This window comes from Neomonachus schauinslandi, chromosome 11, assembly GCF_002201575.2.
Source record: "Neomonachus schauinslandi chromosome 11, ASM220157v2, whole genome shotgun sequence".
NCBI lineage: Eukaryota > Metazoa > Chordata > Mammalia > Carnivora > Phocidae > Neomonachus > Neomonachus schauinslandi.
Genome location: NC_058413.1, coordinates 56,870,303 through 56,891,479, shown reverse-complemented (window position 1 = coordinate 56,891,479; position 21,177 = coordinate 56,870,303). Strand labels below are relative to the sequence as shown.

Here is a 21,177-nt window from a genome sequence, read left to right as displayed (position 1 = left end):
CTCAGTGGGGAGTCTGCTTCTCCCTCTCCCTACCCCCACTCATGTTCTCTCTCTCTCTCTCATTACTTTCTCTCTCTCTCAAATAAATAAAATCTTTAAAAAAAATAATTTCTCGTAACTCTATATACAGTCTTATTTGTATTTTACATGAGGAAGCAGGGCCAGAAATTAAAGTAGCTTTTCCAACAACCCAGAAACAGCCTCCAGTTTTCCTGCCTGCTACCTCAGTGGTTGCTTTCTTGCTGCTGAACCAGAGCAAGTGGTTGGAGGCTACATAGCGGGAGTGCCTTTGCTGTGTCAGAAGGACATCCCTTAGCGAATTCAAGACTGCAGCATTCCAGGTTCCTGCCAAAGAAAACCTCTTGGCACAATTTAATTAAAGATCAGATTCTCATAACCAGGTGTCAAGGGCATGCAGTACTCCCCAGTTCTGGGTGGAGTGTTGGTCATGCCAGTCTCAACTGCTTTGAGTTGTTGACTGACAAATGTGATTAATATGTGGAATAGGTTTTGTTTTTTTCTCTTTCCTTTCCCTTCTTCATTTTAAATAATGGACTGAGGGGTTGTTAAAGGTTATCTAGTCCATTCCTTTGCCTTTAGCGTGAACAGTGACCCGTGGTGTAGTAGAAAAGGAGGTGGTCCTGTAGTCACACAGACTTTATTTCAGATCCCTGCCTCTGCTAGCTCTGGGTGCCTGGCAGTATCTCTGATATTTTGCTTCTTCTGACTTGCTCACTGTTTTATCCCCAGCGCCTAGCACAGCCTGGCATATAGTAGGTGATGAATAAATATTTGCATGCATGAATGAGAAAAATGATACCAACCAAGTAGATTTCCAAGTTTTCTGTAAATTCCAAAGTGTTTTCTAATGTTAGTTGTTATTAAACTATCAATGCCAAATGATGGCTGAAATGCTATTTGTAAAGATAGTTAGTCCAGGAGGTTCTGTGGGGAAACTTTTTTAGAATTTGAGTAACTCTGTTAGACAGTTTATAGGACTCTCCAAAACTCCCATTGTGTGAGCTCAAGGCATCACAGAGCCCTCAGTGCAGACAGATGGCAGCTGATGCCCTCCTCCAGGCAACACCTCTTTTCTCATTGTCATCTCTCCACGGCCTTGTTAAATCAAGTGTCATCTATTTTTAACATGAGACATTCATTGCGTGGATCTAGAACTGCTTAGAAGGGACCATTTTTCTGACTAGTGCTGTATGTGTTACAGAACATAAAAGGCTCTCTGATCGCCGTGTCCTACTTTTTCATTTTTGTGTTGCATTCTACCACACTGTACCCTCACACATGCTATTCCTGTGGTCTAGGATGCATTTGCCGTTATCATTCTCCGTCAAAATTGTCCATTTATTTATTGTCTGTTTTCTTTGGTCTAGGTACTAAACCAATGCCTGGACCTATTTTAGACCAGTTAAATCAGAGCTCAGCAGCAATGGTATTTGCCCCCCCCACCAGCTTTTTATTAGGAGAAATTTCAGAAGTACAGCAAAGTTGAAAGAATTTTATAGTGAATACCTGTATATCCACCACCTAGATTCTTCTGCCATTAACATTTTCATATATTTGCTTTATCACATCCACTATAAATTATATATGGACATGCATATTATATCACATCCCTGTGTTCATCCATTAATCCATCTTATTTTTTAAAAATACATTTCAAAGTAAGTTGCATATATTAGTATTCTGCCCCCTACGTACTTCAGCTGGTGTTTTAAAAAGCTCCTAGGGGGCTTCTAATAGTCCAAGTCAAAGACCACTAGTCTGACTTATTTATTCTTTAAGCTCCTGCTTTTAACACCACCTCTTCTATGAAGCCTCACTGATCACCTAAATTCAATACTATCTTTCCTTTTTTGTGTCTTCTGACATTTTACCACTTGTACTGCTCTACAGCACTTGGCCTGGCATTGTGGTTTTCTAGGTCCTATGTATCTTGCTTACTAGGCTGTGAGAATGTCTAGAGTTAGATCATATTCATTTATTTATCTCTTTGTTCCTAATTTCTACCATGGCACCTTATATGTAAGTACTCATTAAAAATTTATTGATTTGAATTGTACTTAAATGAAGAACCTGCGATGATAGCAAAAGGTGTACATAACTTTCACATGGCTGATTTGAGGACCAAGAATTTATTTATCTTCTTTGGCACTTAGACTCATGGAAGACAGTAAATATCAATCAGGTCCAGGCAAACATGTTTATATTGTTCTATTTTTGCCATTGGCTAGATTTGACTTACCTAAATCAAGAGTAGCAGAGTTCAGGTCAGAAAAGGTACAGAGGGGATAGAATTACCTCAGGTATACTTGGAAAATTCTTTGGCAGAGAGTCTGAAGATATGAGTTCCAATCCCACCTTTAAATTGCTGTATGATCGTAAGCAATTTCTTTTTGTGTTTTGGACCTCAGTATTCCTACCCATTATATGGGAAGGTCAGATTATTAGGTGACCTCTAAAAGGTTGCTTCTGGCTTTGATGTGTCTCTTAAAATCTTTATCTTGGCCCTTTTTATATTAGTGGCTGTGGCATCAGATGTGATAAAGTGGAAAGAAGTAGCTGCTGGTATACACACTCCTTCCCTCAGTCCCTGTCCAGTTTCATTCAGTATGTAAAGTACCTTATACATAGTGGCTACTTGAAAAGTGTTTTCTTTTCCTTCTTTTTGCCCCAGCACTGTATCTTTATGCTATTTACAGCAAAGGGGACATAAATCACTTCCACTCCTTGGTTGGCTCTTGACCAGTATCTGTCTAGTGACTATAGAGTGGGAAGTAACAAATTGCAGCTCATAGGTGAAGGGACTTTTATTAGAGTCATAACTAGTAAACAGCAGAGCCAGGACCTAAAAATCCAGATCTCTTGATTTTAGATCCAGTCATCTTTTTATTATATTGCCTTACCGATGGCCTTTTTGAAACTTCACAGTGATCCTGCATTTATGATAGAGCCATTCAGTTGATTCATAATTAATACTTCAGTATAATTAGTTGCTCATAAATTATTCGGCTCCCTGAGCCTCTGGAGCATTGGTAAAATGTGGTCAGTGTGTCTTTCCTTCTGTCTGTTTTATCAGTTTGTTGTCTAGGATGGATAGAGGGGTGCCATCTGAACTATCGTTCTAAACGTTGGCTTTGAGCCTAGCTTTATACTGCAGCCTGTCAGAAGGCATTGGCTTGTCATCTTCCCAAATCTTTGACCTGCACAGACTGTGAGAAGATTTAAGATGTGTTTGGTCTCCTTATTTAAGAGTTGAGTATGTTTTTCCTTTCTCCTCTCAGGATTAATCTTTTGGACTTGTTTTCCTATAAAAGTTTACAATGGCATAGTTTTTAAAAATGTGCCAATTATTTTGCTGAATGTAGATGGACAAAATGACCAGGAGGGGGATCTATGAAGTACAAAGAGAGTAAAGAATTGTGGAGAAACCACAGGAAGGGACTGGTTGGAGGGCTGCAGGGAAACTGGAAAGTAGTATAGAAACATCAAGTCCAAGTAAGTTCAGAGGAAGGATTGGGAAGGTACAAAGTTGTGTTCTGTGAGTATAGTTGAAGATACTGACAATGTTTAGCATGAGAAAATAGATTTGGGGGGTTTTGAAGGATGATTTCAAGTATCTAAATTTCAGTCTGGGGAAGAACCAATAGACTTTTCTGAATAGCTATGAGATAGGATTTAGAACTAACAGACGTAGTGTTTGTTCATTTATTTGTTTACTTGTTCTTTATTCATTTGTTCAACAAATCTTTATTGATTAGTCTGTGTCAGACCTGGTGTTGGGGATTGAGAAATCAATAAGATTGAACTTTGTTCTTGAGGAGTTCAGAGTCTAAGCCTGGCAGAGGAGGGTGTGGGTGTGTGCTGGGGGGGGGAGGCAAATGTATAAACAAATAATTGCAGTGCAGTGTGAAATAGATAGAACTTAATATTAAGTGAGAACTCTCTAAATGAAATGACTGAAGATAGAACAGGCTGACTTTTGAGACTGTAGATTCTCTAAAAATGGAAGTTTTCAAGCATAGGCTGGATGACCTAGGCTGGAATATGGTACAGAGAATTCAAGCATTGTATTCCAACAACAGATTTTAGATTTTGATAATTTGGAATAATTTTGAAAGTGGAGGTCTACCCCTGAGAACTCTCCAAGTATGATTGAAAGAACTGAGAAATGAAGAAAAGCCTGTATTAGAAAGGGTGGTGAAGCCTTTCTTGGCACAATCTTGGGCTATGGTCCTGAAGGGGAGCTACATTCAATGAAGCTGTGGGCTGAAGGACCTAAGAGGCAAGGAAGGGCCTGCTTAGTCTGTCAGGTGGCTGTAGGGAGTATAATTTTGGAACCTGCAGTCCAGAGTAGGAAGTTACACTTGAGAACTTAGCCCATGGAAATTCCCTTTGTGGGAGCGGAGGGACTTGAGTTGGGGCTGGGAAGAAAAGCAAAGGCAAACCTGCAAAGCAAAACCAGAAAAAATGGGTAAAAAGCACACCACCCAGAGAGTTAGTATAGTTTAATAGGATTCTTCTTGCTTACTTAATTTCTTTTGATCAGAAAGAGAAGTAAGGAGTAGTTGGTTTGGTTAGGATGAGTTACACAAAAGGTGAAGTTTGAATTTGGCCTGAAAGATGAGTAAGATTTTTATCAGTCAGAAGAGGGAGAAATCTTTGACAAAAAGCACTGGGGGATTGGGAGGAGGGGGTAAGAGACTACTTGGCAAATCAAGAGAACAGAGATTTCCAAGGTATAGTTTGAGTGTAGGCTGTGTCCAGGTGTGGTGGCTTAGTTGGTAAGGAACTTTAGCTTTTGTTCTGGGATGTCAGTGATGGATTTTAAAGTAGAGGAGTGCTGCATTTTAGATCACTGATGGCATGTGGAGGAAGAATTGAAGGGGAAAAATGGATGCAGGGGATCATTTAGTCCTGCATTTATTAAAAAATTGTAAAAAAGATTAATAGATTTTGTTCATAGCATTTAAATAATTGACATCTAAAGCAGTAGTATTCAAATCTGGCTGGCACTGGGATCACTAATTTTTAACTTACAGAATTTTGGCCATAACCTAGTTGTACTAAGTCAAAATTTATGGGAGTCAAAACGGCATCTATATTTCTAAAAATCTCTTGGTGATTATTACATTGGTTTATTTATTTATTTTTAATTAGAAACGTTAGTCTCTAAAGCACTATTGTGTTTACTCAAAGGAGCTTATATTCTAAGTAGTCATGGCTAAAGATATAATTTCCATTGTAACCTGAAAGAATAATGAGAGCTTTTATTAATTCTGTATACGTACATGCCTGCCCATTGTCAAGGACACTTATTTAAAGTAATAACATCTGTCTTCATTAAAACTATTGGTACCATGTGATATGAATTTTTTCCCTTTTTTAAAGATTTTATTCCTTCTCTTTACCAGAAACATTGGAGATTGCCAATAAATTCAACACCGTATATGACAGGATGGTTACCGCATTGACTATCATGTATTTAGAAAAAGATCAATTTTTAGAGGAAGAAGATACTGGAGAGATGTTGTAGGCCAAGGGTCAGCAAACTTTTCCTGTAAGGGACCAGATAAATATTTTAGGTTTGTGGGCATATAGTTTCTGTTGCAACTACTCAGCTTTGCCATTGGGATGTGAAAGATGCCATAGACAATATGTAAATGAACAGCTGTGTTCCAATAAAACTATTAACAAAACTGGCAGCTTTATGGACTCTTGATATAGTGATACAGTCCATTCTAGAGAGGGAACATGATTTTCCTAAGGTTACAAAATTAGAGGTTGGGAAAGGGTCACTATGTGGAATGCTGTTAGCAGTTTTATTTAATGAATGAATAAATGGAACCCAAGTGGTTAAGGAATTTCTCTAAAGCTAGTAGTGACACTGGGATTCCTACTTAGTTTAGCTGGGCCAAATTTCTACCTTTTAAACGACATCATGGTGGTTTTCTGTGCTCTCCAATGTCTTAGGTAGAGAAAAAGAAGAACCTTGTGAATTTTCAGCAGTGCTTGGCACAGAGTAGGTATTAAATCTTTGAGTATTGTTGATTGAATAAGATGGCGGTAGTTATGGTATGTGGTGGAAAGGCTTGAGCTGGGCCCTTGAGGATGGGTTGTATAATTTGGATTCTTTAAAATTTTTCAACATGTATTTCCTTTTGCATGAAAATAATAAAAGAGTTATGTTCTTCTCTCTGATTCCAGTAGCTGCTGGTGGTGGTGACAATGTCAAATAACGGCCTAGACATTCAAGACAAACCCCCAGCCCCTCCGATGAGAAACACCAGCACTATGATTGGAGCTGGCAGCAAAGATGCTGGAACCCTAAACCACGGTTCCAAACCTCTGCCTCCAAACCCAGAGGAAAAGAAAAAGAAGGACCGATTTTACCGATCCATCTTACCTGGAGATAAAAGTACAGTATTTCATTTCTTTCTCACCATTTATATACTTAAAACAATTTTTTCTGGTAGCTTAGGTAAAAGGACTGTCCTTTCCTTTACTTAATTTTCCTTTAATACCTTTTTCCCCCTTAAATACTTCCCTTGTCTTTCTTTCCTAAGGCAGCTGAAGTCAAATAGAAAATAGACTTATTTTTATACCTTATTAACTGTTGCTGAGCAAAATTCTAAGAAAATAATTATGCTGTTGCTGGAGTTTGAACAATCTGAAGCCATATGTTTATAAGTTATAAAACTTTTATGAACTCACAAAATATAAGAAATACTGGAATGGCTTCATTTGGAAATGTTTTTTTCCAAGCTAGTGTCATTTTTGGAATGTCTTCTTTCTGGATTCTTGATTGCCTCTTCTTTATTCATATGTCCTCATCTCACATCTAGATTTGGAGATTAAATATCAGTAAGAAGGGCAAGTAATCTCTGGGAAAAAGAAGCAGGACTCAGTATGAGTTTACTAAGAATAGGTCATACTAGGTGGGCTCATTTTATTAATAAAACTTTCAGAAGAATAATCAGGATTTTAAAGATTTTATTTATTTATTTGAGAGAGAGAGGGAGAACATTGGCAGGGGAAAGGGGCAAAGGGAGAGGGAGAAGCAGGCTCCCTGCTGAGTAGGAAGCCTGATGCAGGGCTCAATCCCAGGACCCTGAGATCATGACCTGAGCCGAAGGCAGACACTTAACTGACTGAGCCACCCAGGTGCCACAAATAATCAGGATTTTAACAGTGTATCTGATAAAGTTGCTGAAATCCTATGGACAAGATAGTGAAATAGAGGTTTGGGTGTCCACATTGATAAATGATTTTTGTTTGACTACCCAAATATTTATTTAAGTGGCTCTTGATATGAGGTAAAATTCTCAGTCATGCTTGCAGGGCCTTTTCTTGTGGCGTGTTGATGAAATTGGCTTTCTGTTTATAAATAGTTATCATGAGCTTCTGATTTAGATGGACCTGGTTCAAATCCTGGATTCATCACTTACCAGCTCTCTGACCTTAGATATGTCAGTTAGCTCCTTTGACTTTTAGTTTCCTATCTCTAGGAAAGATTGGGATTTTCATATCTCTAAAATTGGGATAATATTTCACAGGGTTGTTGTGTGAAAATTACATGCAAATTTCCTAATTAAGTACCTTCCACACAGAAGGTACTTCATTTTAATGTGCTTTCTCTTTACTTCTTTATTGAAGCTGGGAGGCATAACTAGTAGACTATATGATAAAATCAGAATTAGGATTCTGAAATAGTAGGCCAGATATAACAAGCACAATGGTGAATTGTGGAAAATATCCTATATTGCAGAAAAATATAGCTGCATAGTTATAGATCAGTGTAAGATGGTAGATGATGTATCATTAACCAAATAAGGAACACAGAAAGAGGAACAAGTCAGGAGGGTTGGTAGTTGAAGAGAACAGGAAAGATTTTAAACACATTGCATTTGAGGTGAAAAGATAATTTTAGACACTTTGCATTTGAGATGTCTTGACACAGATGTCTAATAGGCAGTGATAGTACATATAGGAAATGATTGTTGAATAACTGAAATGAGAACTATTGAACATTTTTATTATTTTGGGCTTTATCTTTGTGTGTGCTTACCCTATCCCCTGTTCCACCTTCATAGTGAGCTCTTTTGGGGTCTAGTTGGAAGAGATATGGGTAAGTTGCTTAGTTTTCATTTTTTGGCTAACTCGTTTACGTAGTAGCTGCCAACTTCCTAGATACAGGGGCTATGATCTAGGTGGTGTTACTCTGCCCTAGAATCTTCTCCCACGTATGTAGCCGCTTTGTTTATCCCTCAGTTTAGGTGTGTGCTTATTTTTAACATTGTGCTTATCAACCATAATTTTTAACCTCTGTAAGTAAGTAGGTCTTCAGCCCAAGTTTCTACATGTGGTAAAGAGAACTCTTAAAATTAAAAAGTTGGAATTGTTTTTGCTGACTAGGAAGATAAGAAGAGTCCTGCTTCGTAGATAGCATCAAAATTAAAAACTTTTGTACTTCAAAGGACACCACCAAGAAAGTAAAAAGATAATCCACAGAATTGGAGAAAATTTTCTTAAATCATATATCTGATAAGAACTTGTATCACAAATATATAAAGAGCTATTATAATTCAACAATAAAAAGACAACTCAATTACTCAATTAAAAAAATGGGTAAAAGATCAGAATAGACATTTCTCCAAAGAAAATATACAAATGGCCAATAAACACATGAAAAGATGCTCAAAATCATTAGCTATCAGGGAACTGCAAATCAAAAGCACAGTGAGATGTCACTTCACACCCACTAGGATGGCTGTAATAAAAAGATAATAACAAATGTTGACAAGGATGTGGAGAAATTGGAACCCTCATACACTGCTGGTGGGAAGGTAAAATGGTACAACCACTTAGAGAAGTCTGGCAGTTTCTCAAAAGGTTAAGCATAGAGTTACCATGTGACCTAGAAATAGAAACATATGTCCACGTAATACTTGCACATGAATGTTTATAGCAGCATTATTCATAATAGCCAAAAAGTAGAAATTACCCAGATATCCATCAACTGATGAATGGATAAGTAAAATGTGGCATATCCATACAAAGAAATATTATTTGGTAGTAAAAAGAAATGAAGTTCTGATCCATGCTGCAACATGGGTGAACCTTGCAAACATTGGATTAGTGAAGAAGTCAGTCACAAAGGACCACATATTATATGATTCCATTTATATGAAATATCCAGGCAAATCCATAGGCAAAAAGCAGATGCATGGTTGCCTAGGGCTGTGGGAGAAGGTAGATGGGGTTAGGGGGTATGGAGTTTCTTTATGGGGTGATGAAAATATGAAGACTACAGGGGAAGGGAGAGAAAACTGAATGGGAAGAAATCAGAGAGAGAGGTAAACCGTGAGAGACTCTTCACTCTGGGAACCAAATTGGGGGTTACAGAAGGGAGGGGGTTGGGAGGATGGGGTAACAGGGTGATGGGTATTAAGGAGGGCATGTGTTGGGATGAGCACTGGGTGTTATATGCAACTAATGAATCATTGAACACTACAACAAAAACTTATGATGGGGGCACCTGGGTGGCTCAGATGGTTAAGTGTCTGCCTTCGGCTCAGGTCATGATCCCAGGGTCCTGGGATCGAGTCCCACATGGGGCTCCCGGCTCAGCGGGGAGCCTGCTTCTCCCTCTGACCCTCTCCCCTCTCATGCTGTTTCTCTCTCACTCGCTCTCTAAAAAATAAATAAAATCTTTAAAAAAAAAAAACAACTTATGATGTACTATATGTTGGCTAACTGAACATAATAAAAAAAATAAAGAAAAAGAAGAAAGAAAACCTTGAAAAAAAGAAACGGAAAATGTTCTAAAATTGATTGTGGGGGATGGTTGCCCAGCTCTGTGAATATATTTAAAAAGTCACTGAATTGTGTACTATATGGATGAATTATACAGTATGTGAATTATATCCTGTCTAAAACAGCAGATGGAAGCATAACCCTTAGACATTATTGAGAACTAAAGGGATGATCTTATGTACTGAACGGGAAGGTGGGGGTCTGAATATCTGGGTTGTAGTCTTAGTTCTCTCATAAATTGGCTGTCCAGTTTGGGTCAGTTATTTCTCTGTAGACTTAAGTGCCTTCATCTAAAAAACTAGTGAAATCAGTAGATGTATAAGGTCTCTTTTAGTTTTGAAATCCTATAATTATATAAATGATATTATAAAGATGAAGTCGGATTGGGTTGTATAGTGAAAAAAAACTAGGCCATTGCTAAGTACTTTAATTAGTGATAAAGCTGTATGTAGACCCAGAGGTTCTTGGACACCCTTCACTGAGTGATCCTAGGCCAAATCTTTTCTGAAAATAAATCTCATAGCTCAAGATCAAAGCAGTTTCTTTGTGAATTCAAAGTATAGATGTAGAAAGTGTAGAGTTTTAGTAACCTCTCTTTCATCCCTTAGTTATAGATTTTCTTTGCATGCCATGAGCACATAGGTTTCTCCTGTTTGCTTTAAGATGGCTATAATTAATGCATATATCAAAATGAAATAAGTGAAGTTTTTTTTCCTTTTGTTTGGAGCCTTTGTTCTGCTTAATTTTATGCTTATTGATATTATCTTTCAACCGGTAAGCATTTGTTGACCTTTGCTTTGTGCCTCACTTAGTCTTAGCAGGATACAAAACAGTGTTGGCAGTCTTTGAAGTGGTATACCCTTACTAAAGTATTTGGCCTAGAAATGGTCTAGAACTGGACTTAGAGAACCAAGATTGAGTCCTATCTCTGACATTTATTCTGTGATTTCTTTTCCTTTTAGCAATTTATTTTAATCTCAGTATCCTCATCTGTAAAGTGGGAATAATTGTAATTCCCGTCACCCCTATCAATAGGCTTTTGCCACTTGACATAGTGGATACAAAACCATTTTCTAAACTGTAAAACACTACAAATACGAGGTTGGTTTTTTGTTTTTTGTTTTTTTTAAATGGGAAACTAACTTCTTGTTTTAATCTGATGCCCACAAGTCATTTTTAGTTGAGGAGGCTGAGATTTAGAGAAAGTTAAATTGCTCGAGATCTCACAGCTGGAAAGTGGCAGGGATGAGTGTGGAACTAAGTCTTCCTGAAGTATCTGTTAAAGCAAAACCTACTATCTCTGTTAGTTGTTCTCAACCCAGATTACACATCTGACTCACTCATGGTGCTTTTAAAAAATAACAGATGCCTAGGTCCTACCCAGACTTCGGGAGCCAAAATTACCGAAGGGATAGTTTTAGGTCTCTAAAGAGATTTGGGAAATGAGAAAGAAGAGTCTTTGTGGCCTCCGGTAGTGGTTGAGATTTGAGCTGGCAATGGTTAGGATGTCTGTGGGCATTACCTAATGCTGACCTCCAGCACAGCTTCAGTGTGTGCCTGGAGGAATGCATAAATAAATCGAAGAAGCTGTAGCTGAGGGCCTGTAATATGTGGCAATGGGTTGCAGAATTTTATGTGGGAAAGCCTGGTACCTGAGGTTAGGATCTGGAGCCTTTGGTTTATTCTAATAAGTCCCACAGCATTTAGTTTGGAATCTTTTTCTGGCTGAATTTTCACAACCAAAGTGGAATTCTCCAGGCTTGGGAAGAGTTTAGCAAGTTAATTTTAAAACTGGACTACGTCAGTGTTTCTCTCTCCCAAGTTTGGAGTGTTTTACTGCCTTGGGCTCAGATTAGCTCGGCTGAACCAATGAGAGGTACTTTTTAAAAATAAATCTTTTAAAAAAATAAGTAAGGCCAGTGATTTGTGCTGAAACATGGATGGCTGTACTGCCCATAGGATTTGGCAGTGTCAGCCTCATTTCCCATGCTATCAGAAAGCCAAATGGACTAGGCCAAAGATAGGGTTAAAGTTAGGATGGGTGAGGTTGTAGGCTTCTTTTTCCACTTTGTTTCTTCAAGCTTGTGATCTCTAGTTACATGACGTCAGAATGATTCTTTCTTCTTTCTTCTCATAGTTTCTCTTAGTGAGTGGGTTGGGAAATCTTACTCTGAAACTTTCTTATATTAATGATAACTCATGTTTGTAAAGCTTTTAGCTTATAAAACGTGTACATTTTCTTTACCTTAGTTGGTCCTCAAATTAATAACAATAATAAAAATAGTAGTAATAATAACAAATAGTAATTACACAATAGTAATAACCATAAAATAGTAACAGCAATAACCCAGCTACTATTTGTTGAATGCCTATTAATTACCACACAGTATATTAGGAACTTTGATGTTTGTGAAATATACCAGCCCTTTCAGGTAGATAAATATTTCACTTATTAGACAGTAAACTGAGGTTCACAGTGATTAACTAACTTTCCCAAGGTCATCTAGTTAGGGAGTGGCCGAGTGGGGACTGAAGCTCTAATTCCACTGTACAACACTGATACTCTTAGGTTTAGCGGGTCCGCAACTTGCCCAAGGTCACATGCTGCATAGTTGTAGTGCATGGAGTCTGAATTTGAATCATTGTCTCTTGACTTCTGGACTGTACCCTCTCACTCTTCTAAATCCTCAGACACCATATAGTGTTTGAGGGCTCCTATCCGAGAGATGTTCAGACTGATGCCTTTAGTAGAATTGATTTGGTTGTTTCTTTTAACATACTTTAAAACAAATTTGCTTTTAATAACATCCATTCTATCACTCACTGGCATATTCATGTAGTCTGCGATATGGGGAAGGCACAGTACATACAAAAGAAGCCATGTTGGAGTTCAAGCACTTGAAGTTATCACCATTGCCCATCCCTGACTTTGTGACCTTTGGTTAAGTTACTTTACCTTTCTTGGCTTCAATTCTCTTATCTGTAGTATGGATACACAGTAATATTTATCTCATAGAATTGCTGAAAGGATTATAAGACTAAAGATGTGAAAAATGTTATGCAAACTGCAGCCTTGTTAAGAGTTGGTAGAAATTTTGGTGGCTATTGTAGCTTGCAGTTGTGGTTTTCTTTTGGAATCTGTGATTAACACTTAAGAGTTGTTAACGAGATTTACAAAATAGCAGCTCTTGACAGGGTTCCTCGAAGATAGAATTAAAGAATGATTCTGGGGTAAACTACCTTTCTCTTCCTACATATAGGCTTGTATTTCCTTTGGTTTAGATACGGCTAATGGGAAGTCCAGATTAAGTTATTTTGTGCACTGAGACTAAACAGACCCAAGAACAGATTTCCCAAGAAGTTCCCAAGAGTTCTGTGTAATATCTGTCAGAAGCAGGATTCTAAGCTCTGGATATGGGCCTGGATTTCTGGACAAATAATATATTTGAAACTGAGGCCGAAAGGGTAAGCCTCTTAAAACTCCAAATCTCTTAGATACTCTTCATTTCTTTCTTACTCTAATCCTCTTCCTTTTCCCTTTCTTTCCCTCTTTCTCTTCCTCTGTGTTCTCTAATTCATTTACATAGTTGTCAACAGGGGTGGAAGCATTGATGTACATATGATATTAGGAGTTGGGCTTGGCACCCAACTATGTGTTCAAGATTTTCTAAGGAAATAACATAAAATAATCTGTTTGGGGTTTGTTCCTATTGCAGTGTTCTCATGTATTTGTTGCGTGGCCTTGAACTACTCCCTGAACTTCTCTGGGCTTTCTCATCTTTCAGATGGAAAAAATTGGATAAATATTCTGTAAAGTCATATGTGGCTCATGAACCAAGGTTCTTGTAGGTTCCTCCACTGCACTTTTACACCTTCATATTGAAAAATGCACATTTCAGAAGTGTACGGTTCAGTTACGTATTGACTGCACCTATGTGGCCACTAACATGACCAAAAAAAAAAAGGATATAGCTAGTTCCCTAGAAGCTCCCTACATTTTCCCTTCCAGGCACTAACATCTCTCTCCTTCCCAAAGATTAACTCATAAATGAGTTTGTCTGCTTTTTAACTTGCTATACATCCAATCAAACAGCATATATTCTTTTCTTTGCCTTTGTTTGATTAACATTGTTTATAAGATTTATCTGTATTTTTACATATAGCTTAGCTTGTTTTCATTGCTGTATAATATTCTCTACTAGGAATATTTTCCACTATACTATTGATGAACATAAGGTGTTTCAGAGATAGACTGTTATGAGTAATATTTTCTGACCCTTCTAGTGCATGTCTTTATACATGTGTTCACACATTTCTATTGGGTACCTATACATAGTGAAATAGCTGGATCATGCAGATACTTGTGTTAAACTTTGGTTGATAATACCAAAAATTCAAAGTTCGAACACATAGTTGTTCAATATATATTCCCACCAACAATGCATAAGAGTTGCACTTACTTCAATTTTTGGTCACCACTTAGTATTGTCTGTCTTTAATGAGGTTGAGCAGCTTTTCGTGTTAATTGGCCATCTGGGTGTACTTTTTTGTGAAGTGCCTGGTCAAGTCTTTTGCTCATGTAAGAACATTTTTTTTATTGATTTACAGAAGTTCTTATCTAGATATAAGCTTTTTGCCAGTTATATATATTGCAGGTATCTTCATTTATACACTTAATGGTATCTTTGACAGAATTTAATATAGTCAAATTTATTATTTCCTTTCCAATGCTTTCTGTTCTGTTTTTGGAATCTTTACCTGTCCTCAGTTATGAAGATTTTTCTCCTATTTGGATTTTTCTGTGTTTGTATACACAATCATATTATCTGTAAATTGTGATAGTTTTGTTTCTTCCTTTCTAATCCTTCTCCCTGTGCTTCTTTTTCTTTCCTAGTTTCACTGGTTAATACCTTCAGGATTATGATAAATAGAAGTGACATCCTTATCTTATTTGTAATCTCAGAGGAAAAACTGTCAACATTTCAACCATTAAGTATGATGTTGGCTCTAGTGTTTTTTGGTAATTAGCTTTTATTAGATTAAGTAAATTCCCTTGTAATCCTAGTTTGCTAAGAGGTTTTAATCACAATTGGATATAAAATTTTAACAAATGCTTTTTCTGCATTAATTGAATTATATACATTTTCTCCTTTATTTTAATATGGTAAATTACATTTACTTGGTTGAAAAAATTGAGATATAATTCACATACAGTTCACCATCTCAAAGTGTACAGTTCAGTGGTTTTTAGTATAGTGATAAGATTGTACAGCCATCACCGTGCTCTAATTGCAGTACATTTTCACCGCCCTAAAAAGAAACCCTGTATTTCACCGTATTTCCTTCTTCTCCCAGTCCCTGGCAACCACTTATCTACTTCTGTCTGTGGATTTGACTTTTCTGGACATTTTATATAAATGGAATCATATAATATGTGGCCTTTTGGGACTGGCTTCTTGCATTCAGCATAATGTTTTTAAGGTTCATCCATGTTGTAGCATGGATCAGGGCTTCATTTCTTTTTACAGCTGAATAATATTTTGTTGTATGGATATACCGTATTTTTATTTATTTTATTCATCTGTCCATCAGTTGAGGGACATTTGCTTTTTGAGTCTTTTGATTGATGTTGCTGTGATGCTATGGACATTCACTTACGAGTTTTTGTGCAGACATAAGTTTTCATCAGATTCCTCTAGACTCATACTTGCTAGTCACCATAAAAAAATTTGCTAGCAGCAGCAGTTGTCCCAGGCAGCCTGATGTTTGTGGCCTTGAGATATGGGCCTACCAGTACCCTGAATTTGCTTTATTTTCTCCATTGTATCTCCTCTCAGTCCCAAGCTTGGAGTACATCTCTAATAAGAGTTTATTAAATTTGGTTGACTTGCTGGGCAGGTGGAAAGCTGGGACAAAGATCACTGTTTTCTGGGCCTTTGTTTATTCTGTTTCCCTCTGGAATGTCCTTCTCTGTCTCTGCCTGACCCACTCCTGTTTATCTTTCATGAGTTCTTTTAGGTATTATCTTCTCCAGAAAGGTGATTTTTTTACCTCCTTTTATCTGTACCTGAACATGGATCAGTGACCTACTTTACAGATTGAAGACTTGAACTCAGAAGAAGAAGGTAACTTTTGCACGGCCATAAAGTGGATTAATGGCAAAGAGAATACTGGATCCATCTTCCTCTCCTAGTCCGGAACAGATTTCTTTTAATTCCCTGACTTCAGTCTTCTCAGCTGTGAAATGGGGATGATCCATGCTGTCTAGTTCTTGGAGTTGTTTTAAGGAACCAATGAGGCAGTGAATGTGAAAAGGCTTTGTGAAGGGCTATACACATGTGAGGGAGGTGAGTGGTGGCTCTCTGACTCCTTGACTTCTCCAGTTCCATCCTGCTTTCCTGCCTCAGGTATCCTGTTTTCCTGCTGGTGATCCCCAGCCAGTGAGTACTCAGCCTAAATTGCACAGCACTTGGGATAAATCCTGTCAGCTAGGTTTTTTCCCCCCCCACCCTTGTACTTCTCTCCTCTTTCACTTCAGCCAAGCCTTTCCTCTTCTTATAGTCCATTTCTGGTCTATGTTAAACTGTTATTTCAGTCAGTAGTTGCTTCCATTCAAATCAGTCGGTAGGCATCAGGGGATATCACAAAGGATAAAAGATTTGATCAGGTGAACTGAGTCTTACCTCCATGTGCTCTGTGATGCAGGTCGAGTCAATTTACTTCTCAAGGCCTCTTCAGGGAGTAGGATAACGGTCTCTAAGGTTACTTCTTAATACTTTTGGTGTGTTCTTGAATAACTTATTCTGTGTTGGGTCCTCAATGGAAGATTTGGAAGTTGAACAATCATAATTACAAGCCATGATTATGGTCCTCTAGAAGCTTACATTTTAAGTAAAGAGGTAAGTCTTTAAAATAGCAAGGAATCATACAAGACAGGAAGTGACTAAATGCATGGTGGTATGGCAGACTCAGTGTCTTGGGAATTAACAGAGGGAGGAAAAGTCAGGAAGAGAAGTGGGACCTAGAGCAGTCTTTAAAAGATGACTAAGAGTTTGACAGGGAGACTGGGAGGAAGAGCATTCTAAAGCAAGGAGAAGAAAAAGTGAGCAAAAACTTGGAGGTGGTAATATGGGAGGTATATGCAAAGGTTATGGGGCAAAGAGTAAACCTGTGGAAGCCAACTTTAGCATTACTCTGTATATTCATGTGGTAATTGATTTAATTTCCTTGACACTCTTTTCTATAGACTACTCATCCTCTGAGCCACTCTTTTTCTGTGTCTCCTTTACTGGAGTTTCTTTTGTATTGACATTCCATGCCTATGATGGTATATTATATAGTATATTAATAACATAAATTAGAAATAATATATAAAAATAGAAGATACATAAGTATAAAACAAAAATCTAAATAAAACATAAAAATAACATATTTGTTCTTCCCTACAATCTTTTAAGTGACTAGATCAGAAGAAATTTAGAAATAGTAAGCAATTCCAAAGTCCTGTACCATGTCCCATGCATTCTAGCTATGAATAAGACAGATGGACTTATGTCATAAATGAGTGCTTAATTTGGGCCCTGGTAAACTCTTGGCCTTCCCTTTCTAAAAGCAGCTGCTTCTGGAAGGGAAATTGCCAAGTGCATAAATAACTTAAACCTTAGCAGTTGGCATGTAAGCAAATAGTTCTCAGTAAGACACTGAGGAAGGAAACTTTGGAATCAGACCTGGGTTCAAATCTCAGCTCTTACTAGCTATGTGAGCTTGAGCAAATTATTTAATGGTTTTTTGTTTTTTTAGTTTCCTCATCTGTAAAATGACAGTAGTAATAATCTATCTCCTAGGATTTTAAGAATTAAGGAAAATAATATATGTTATGTATCTTATATATGGTAAGTTCTTATTCAATGTTATTTCCTTTCCTTATTTTACTAAAGTATGTTTTCTTGACTTAACTTGAAATTCTTTTGGGAGGTAAAACAGTAGAATGTAAAGGGCCTTGGCTTTGAAGCCACACCTTTTGAATTTCAGTCACTTCAATAACTATAGGCAAGTCTGTGCTTCAATTTCCTAATCTACAAATAGGATTTGTGGTGCCTCTCAGGATTGTGGTGATTATATGAGATGATGTGAATGGAGTATCTATTAAAAACTGTGGGGTGCCATGTCAGGAAGAATCTAGCTACAGAGCTTTGAGAGTATTCATCTTTCTGTTATCATAGACTCACGGAATGTAGGAACTGGAAGGGTCCTTATAATTGTCTAGTCCATTCTCTCCATTGTTTAGATGAGAAAGCCAAGAACCTGGGCTATATGGGTGTATAGGGGCAAAATTGGCCTGGACTCTAGACCTTCTTGCTTCTTCCCTCCTCCTCTCCCACCCCACCCCCCATTTTGCTGCCTTTCATCAGGATTATCCTGGGTCTGTGGAGGCATTAGGACTTCCGAATTTCTTTTGGCCAGTGTGCTGAGCTCCCACAGAGCAGGGTTTTCAAACAGGACTGAGGTAGCTGGGTAACAAGGATTGTGAAAAGTCAGGTCACACCTTGTAAAAATGAAACATTTATTCCTGTCCTGGAGGGAATTTGCCTGTCTTTGACAGATTCCTTAGACCCTTGCCAGGTCGAGTTAGGTATTTGGTCATTTGTTCCTTTCTTCATTCGCTGTTTTGTGCCAGGTGTGTGCTAGCTGTTGGGGATTCATGATGAATTGGACATGGCCCCTGTACTTGGGATTCAGTCTGGTTGGAAGGTAAACCCATAAAATAGGCAATTACTATAATGGTGCTGTGGGAACAGAGGAGAGGGTGAAGGACTGCCCAACCTCGAGATCAAGGAGGACTTCAGAGAAGAGATGACCTTTAAGCTGACCCCCGAAAAGGGTAAATTAAAGGCTGAGGTAGCAAGGGAAGGGAAAGGGCAGGGCAGGATTCATAAGCAAAGGGTGTAGCTTGAGAAAATGTGAAGAGGTGTAAAAGAGCTCATTATGTTTGGTGACATAACTGGTTCAGTGTAGCTGGTAGAGAGTGTATGAAACATAAGTAGCAGGAGATTAGGAAGAGGTACAAGTTTGTAGAAGAGAGCTTCAGAAATTTAAAAAAAATTAGAGCAGTTTTAGGTTCACAGCAAAATCGAGTGGAAGGTACACGGTACACCTTGTATACCTGTATACCTCCTGCCCCCACATACGTACAACCTTCCCCACTGTTAACATCTTGTACCAGGGTGGTACATTTTATTAATCAGATTGTTTTTCTTCTTATTGTTGAGTTTTAAGAATTCTTCATATATTTTGGATAATAATCCTTTATCAGATATATCTTTTGCAAATATTTTCTTTTTACTTGTGGTTTGTCTTCTCATTCTCTTGATTCTCAGACTTTTATATGCATATGAATCATTTGGGATCTCATTAAAATTCAGACTCTAATTCAGTAGGTCTGGGTTGGAGCTTGAGATCCTACATTTCTAATGGTCTCCCAAGTTGTGCTGATGCTGCTTTGAATAGCAAGGTTATAGATCACCCTGGCTGCTGTCTGCATTGGAGGGGAGCAGAATGCAGGTGACAAGTTACTGTTAGAATGATCCAAGGCCAGAGATAACAATGCCTGAAATAGGGTGGTGGTAATGAAAATGGAGAAGTGGATAAATTTGATCACTATATAGAATAGGAAACCATTAGTAACCTGTGAACTGAATGGAAGAGAGATGGGGAGAAAGGAGAAATCACATAATCATGAGCAGCAGTAGTCCACAAGAGGCAGAACAACAGAATAGGAAGGCCTTGGGGCTGGGAGTCTGAAGACCTCAGTTCTGGTTGCAGATCTGCTTCTGACTTGCTCTGTGACCTTGTGCAGGTTATTTAACTTCTTAGAACCCCTGTTTCTTCTTCTCTCAAATAGGCAGCATAACCACTGCCCTGCTCATCACACAGTTGTTTTGAGGCTCTAGTGAAGTAATATATGTGAGAGTGCTTTGTAAGCATTAGAGCATGATACAAATGAAGGTGATTAGTATGAAATGTAAATCTGTTATAAAGTGCTGTAAGGTATCTGGTACTTTCTTTGCCCTATAGGAATATTCAGTCTCGTAGTGAGGTTCAGACAAGTCAACTGGGAAAGGCAGTACAAGTGGATCGTATATATGCAGTCCAGCTCTTCTTGAACATTGGGGCCATAACTGTGGATTTTGGGGTCTCTTTTAGTCCACAGCCTGTACTTGAAAAGAATTTTATTTTTATTGGAGCATAGTTGACACACATTACTTTAGTTTCAGGTGTACAACATAGTGATTCAAAAGTTTATACGTTATGCTGTGTTCACCACAAGTATAGCTACCATCTGTCACCGTGTGGCGCTGTTACAATACCACTGACTGTATTCCTTACGCTGTGACTTATTCATTCCGTAACCAGAAGCCTGGATCTCCCACTCCCCTTCACCCATATTACTCATCCCCACCCCCCTGACGGGCAACCATCAGTTTGTTCTTTTTTTAATTATAGGTTTGATTCTGCTTTTTGTTTGTTTGTGTATTCATTTTTTTTTTTTTAAAGATTTTATTTATTTGACAGAGAGAGACACAGCGAGAGAGGGAACACAAGCAGGGGGAGTGGGAGAGGGATAAGCAGGCTTCCCGCAGAGCAGGGAGCCCGATGCGGGACTCGATCCCAGGACCCTGGGATCATGACCTGAGCTGAAGGCAGTCGCTTAACCAACTGAGCCACCCAGGCGCCCGTATTCATTTTTTTTTAGATTCCACATATGAGTGGAATCATATGGTATCTGTCTTTTCCAGACTGACTTATTTCACTTAGCATAATATCCTCTAATCCATCCGTGTTGTCGCAAACGGTACTATCTCATCCCTTTTTTATGGCTTCAAGTATTCCTCTGTGTGTGTGTATGTATGTAAACACCCACGTCTTCCTTATCTATTTGTCTGTCAATGGACAGTTAGGCTCCTTCCATATCTTGGCTGTTGTAAATAATGCTAATAAATATAGGGGTGCATGTATCTATGCAAATTAGTGTTTTTGTTTTCTTTAGGTAAATACCCAATAGTGGGATTACTGGATCATATGATAATTCTATTAACTTTTTAAGGAACTTCTTTACTGTTTTCCACATTGCTGTACCAATTTACATTCCCACCAACAGTGTACGAGGTTTCCTTTTCCTCCACATCCCCCCAACACTTGTTATTTCCTGTGTTTTTTATTTTAGCCATTCTGATAGGTATGAGGTGATATCTCATTGTGGTTTTGATTTGCATTTCCCTAATGATTAGTGATGTTGAGTATTTTTTCATATGTCTTTTGGCCATCTGGATGTCGTCTTTGGGAAAA

The 21,177-nt window shown here is 38.1% G+C and overlaps 1 protein-coding gene across 2 annotated transcripts in view; it reads left to right on the top strand.

Moving 5' to 3' along the window:
- PAK1 (p21 (RAC1) activated kinase 1) overlaps positions 1 to 21,177 on the top strand; it is a 139,969-nt gene that overhangs the window by 67,140 nt on the left and 51,652 nt on the right. The window contains exon 2 of one of the 2 annotated variants that reach the window (XM_021704727.1): positions 6,226 to 6,433. In XM_021704727.1, coding sequence (XP_021560402.1) covers positions 6,244 to 6,433 — 190 coding nt within the window. In that variant the 5' untranslated portion in view covers positions 6,226 to 6,243. Of the gene's footprint in view, positions 1 to 6,222; positions 6,434 to 21,177 lie in introns of both variants that reach the window. The other variant, XM_021704728.1, reaches the window with a different exon arrangement.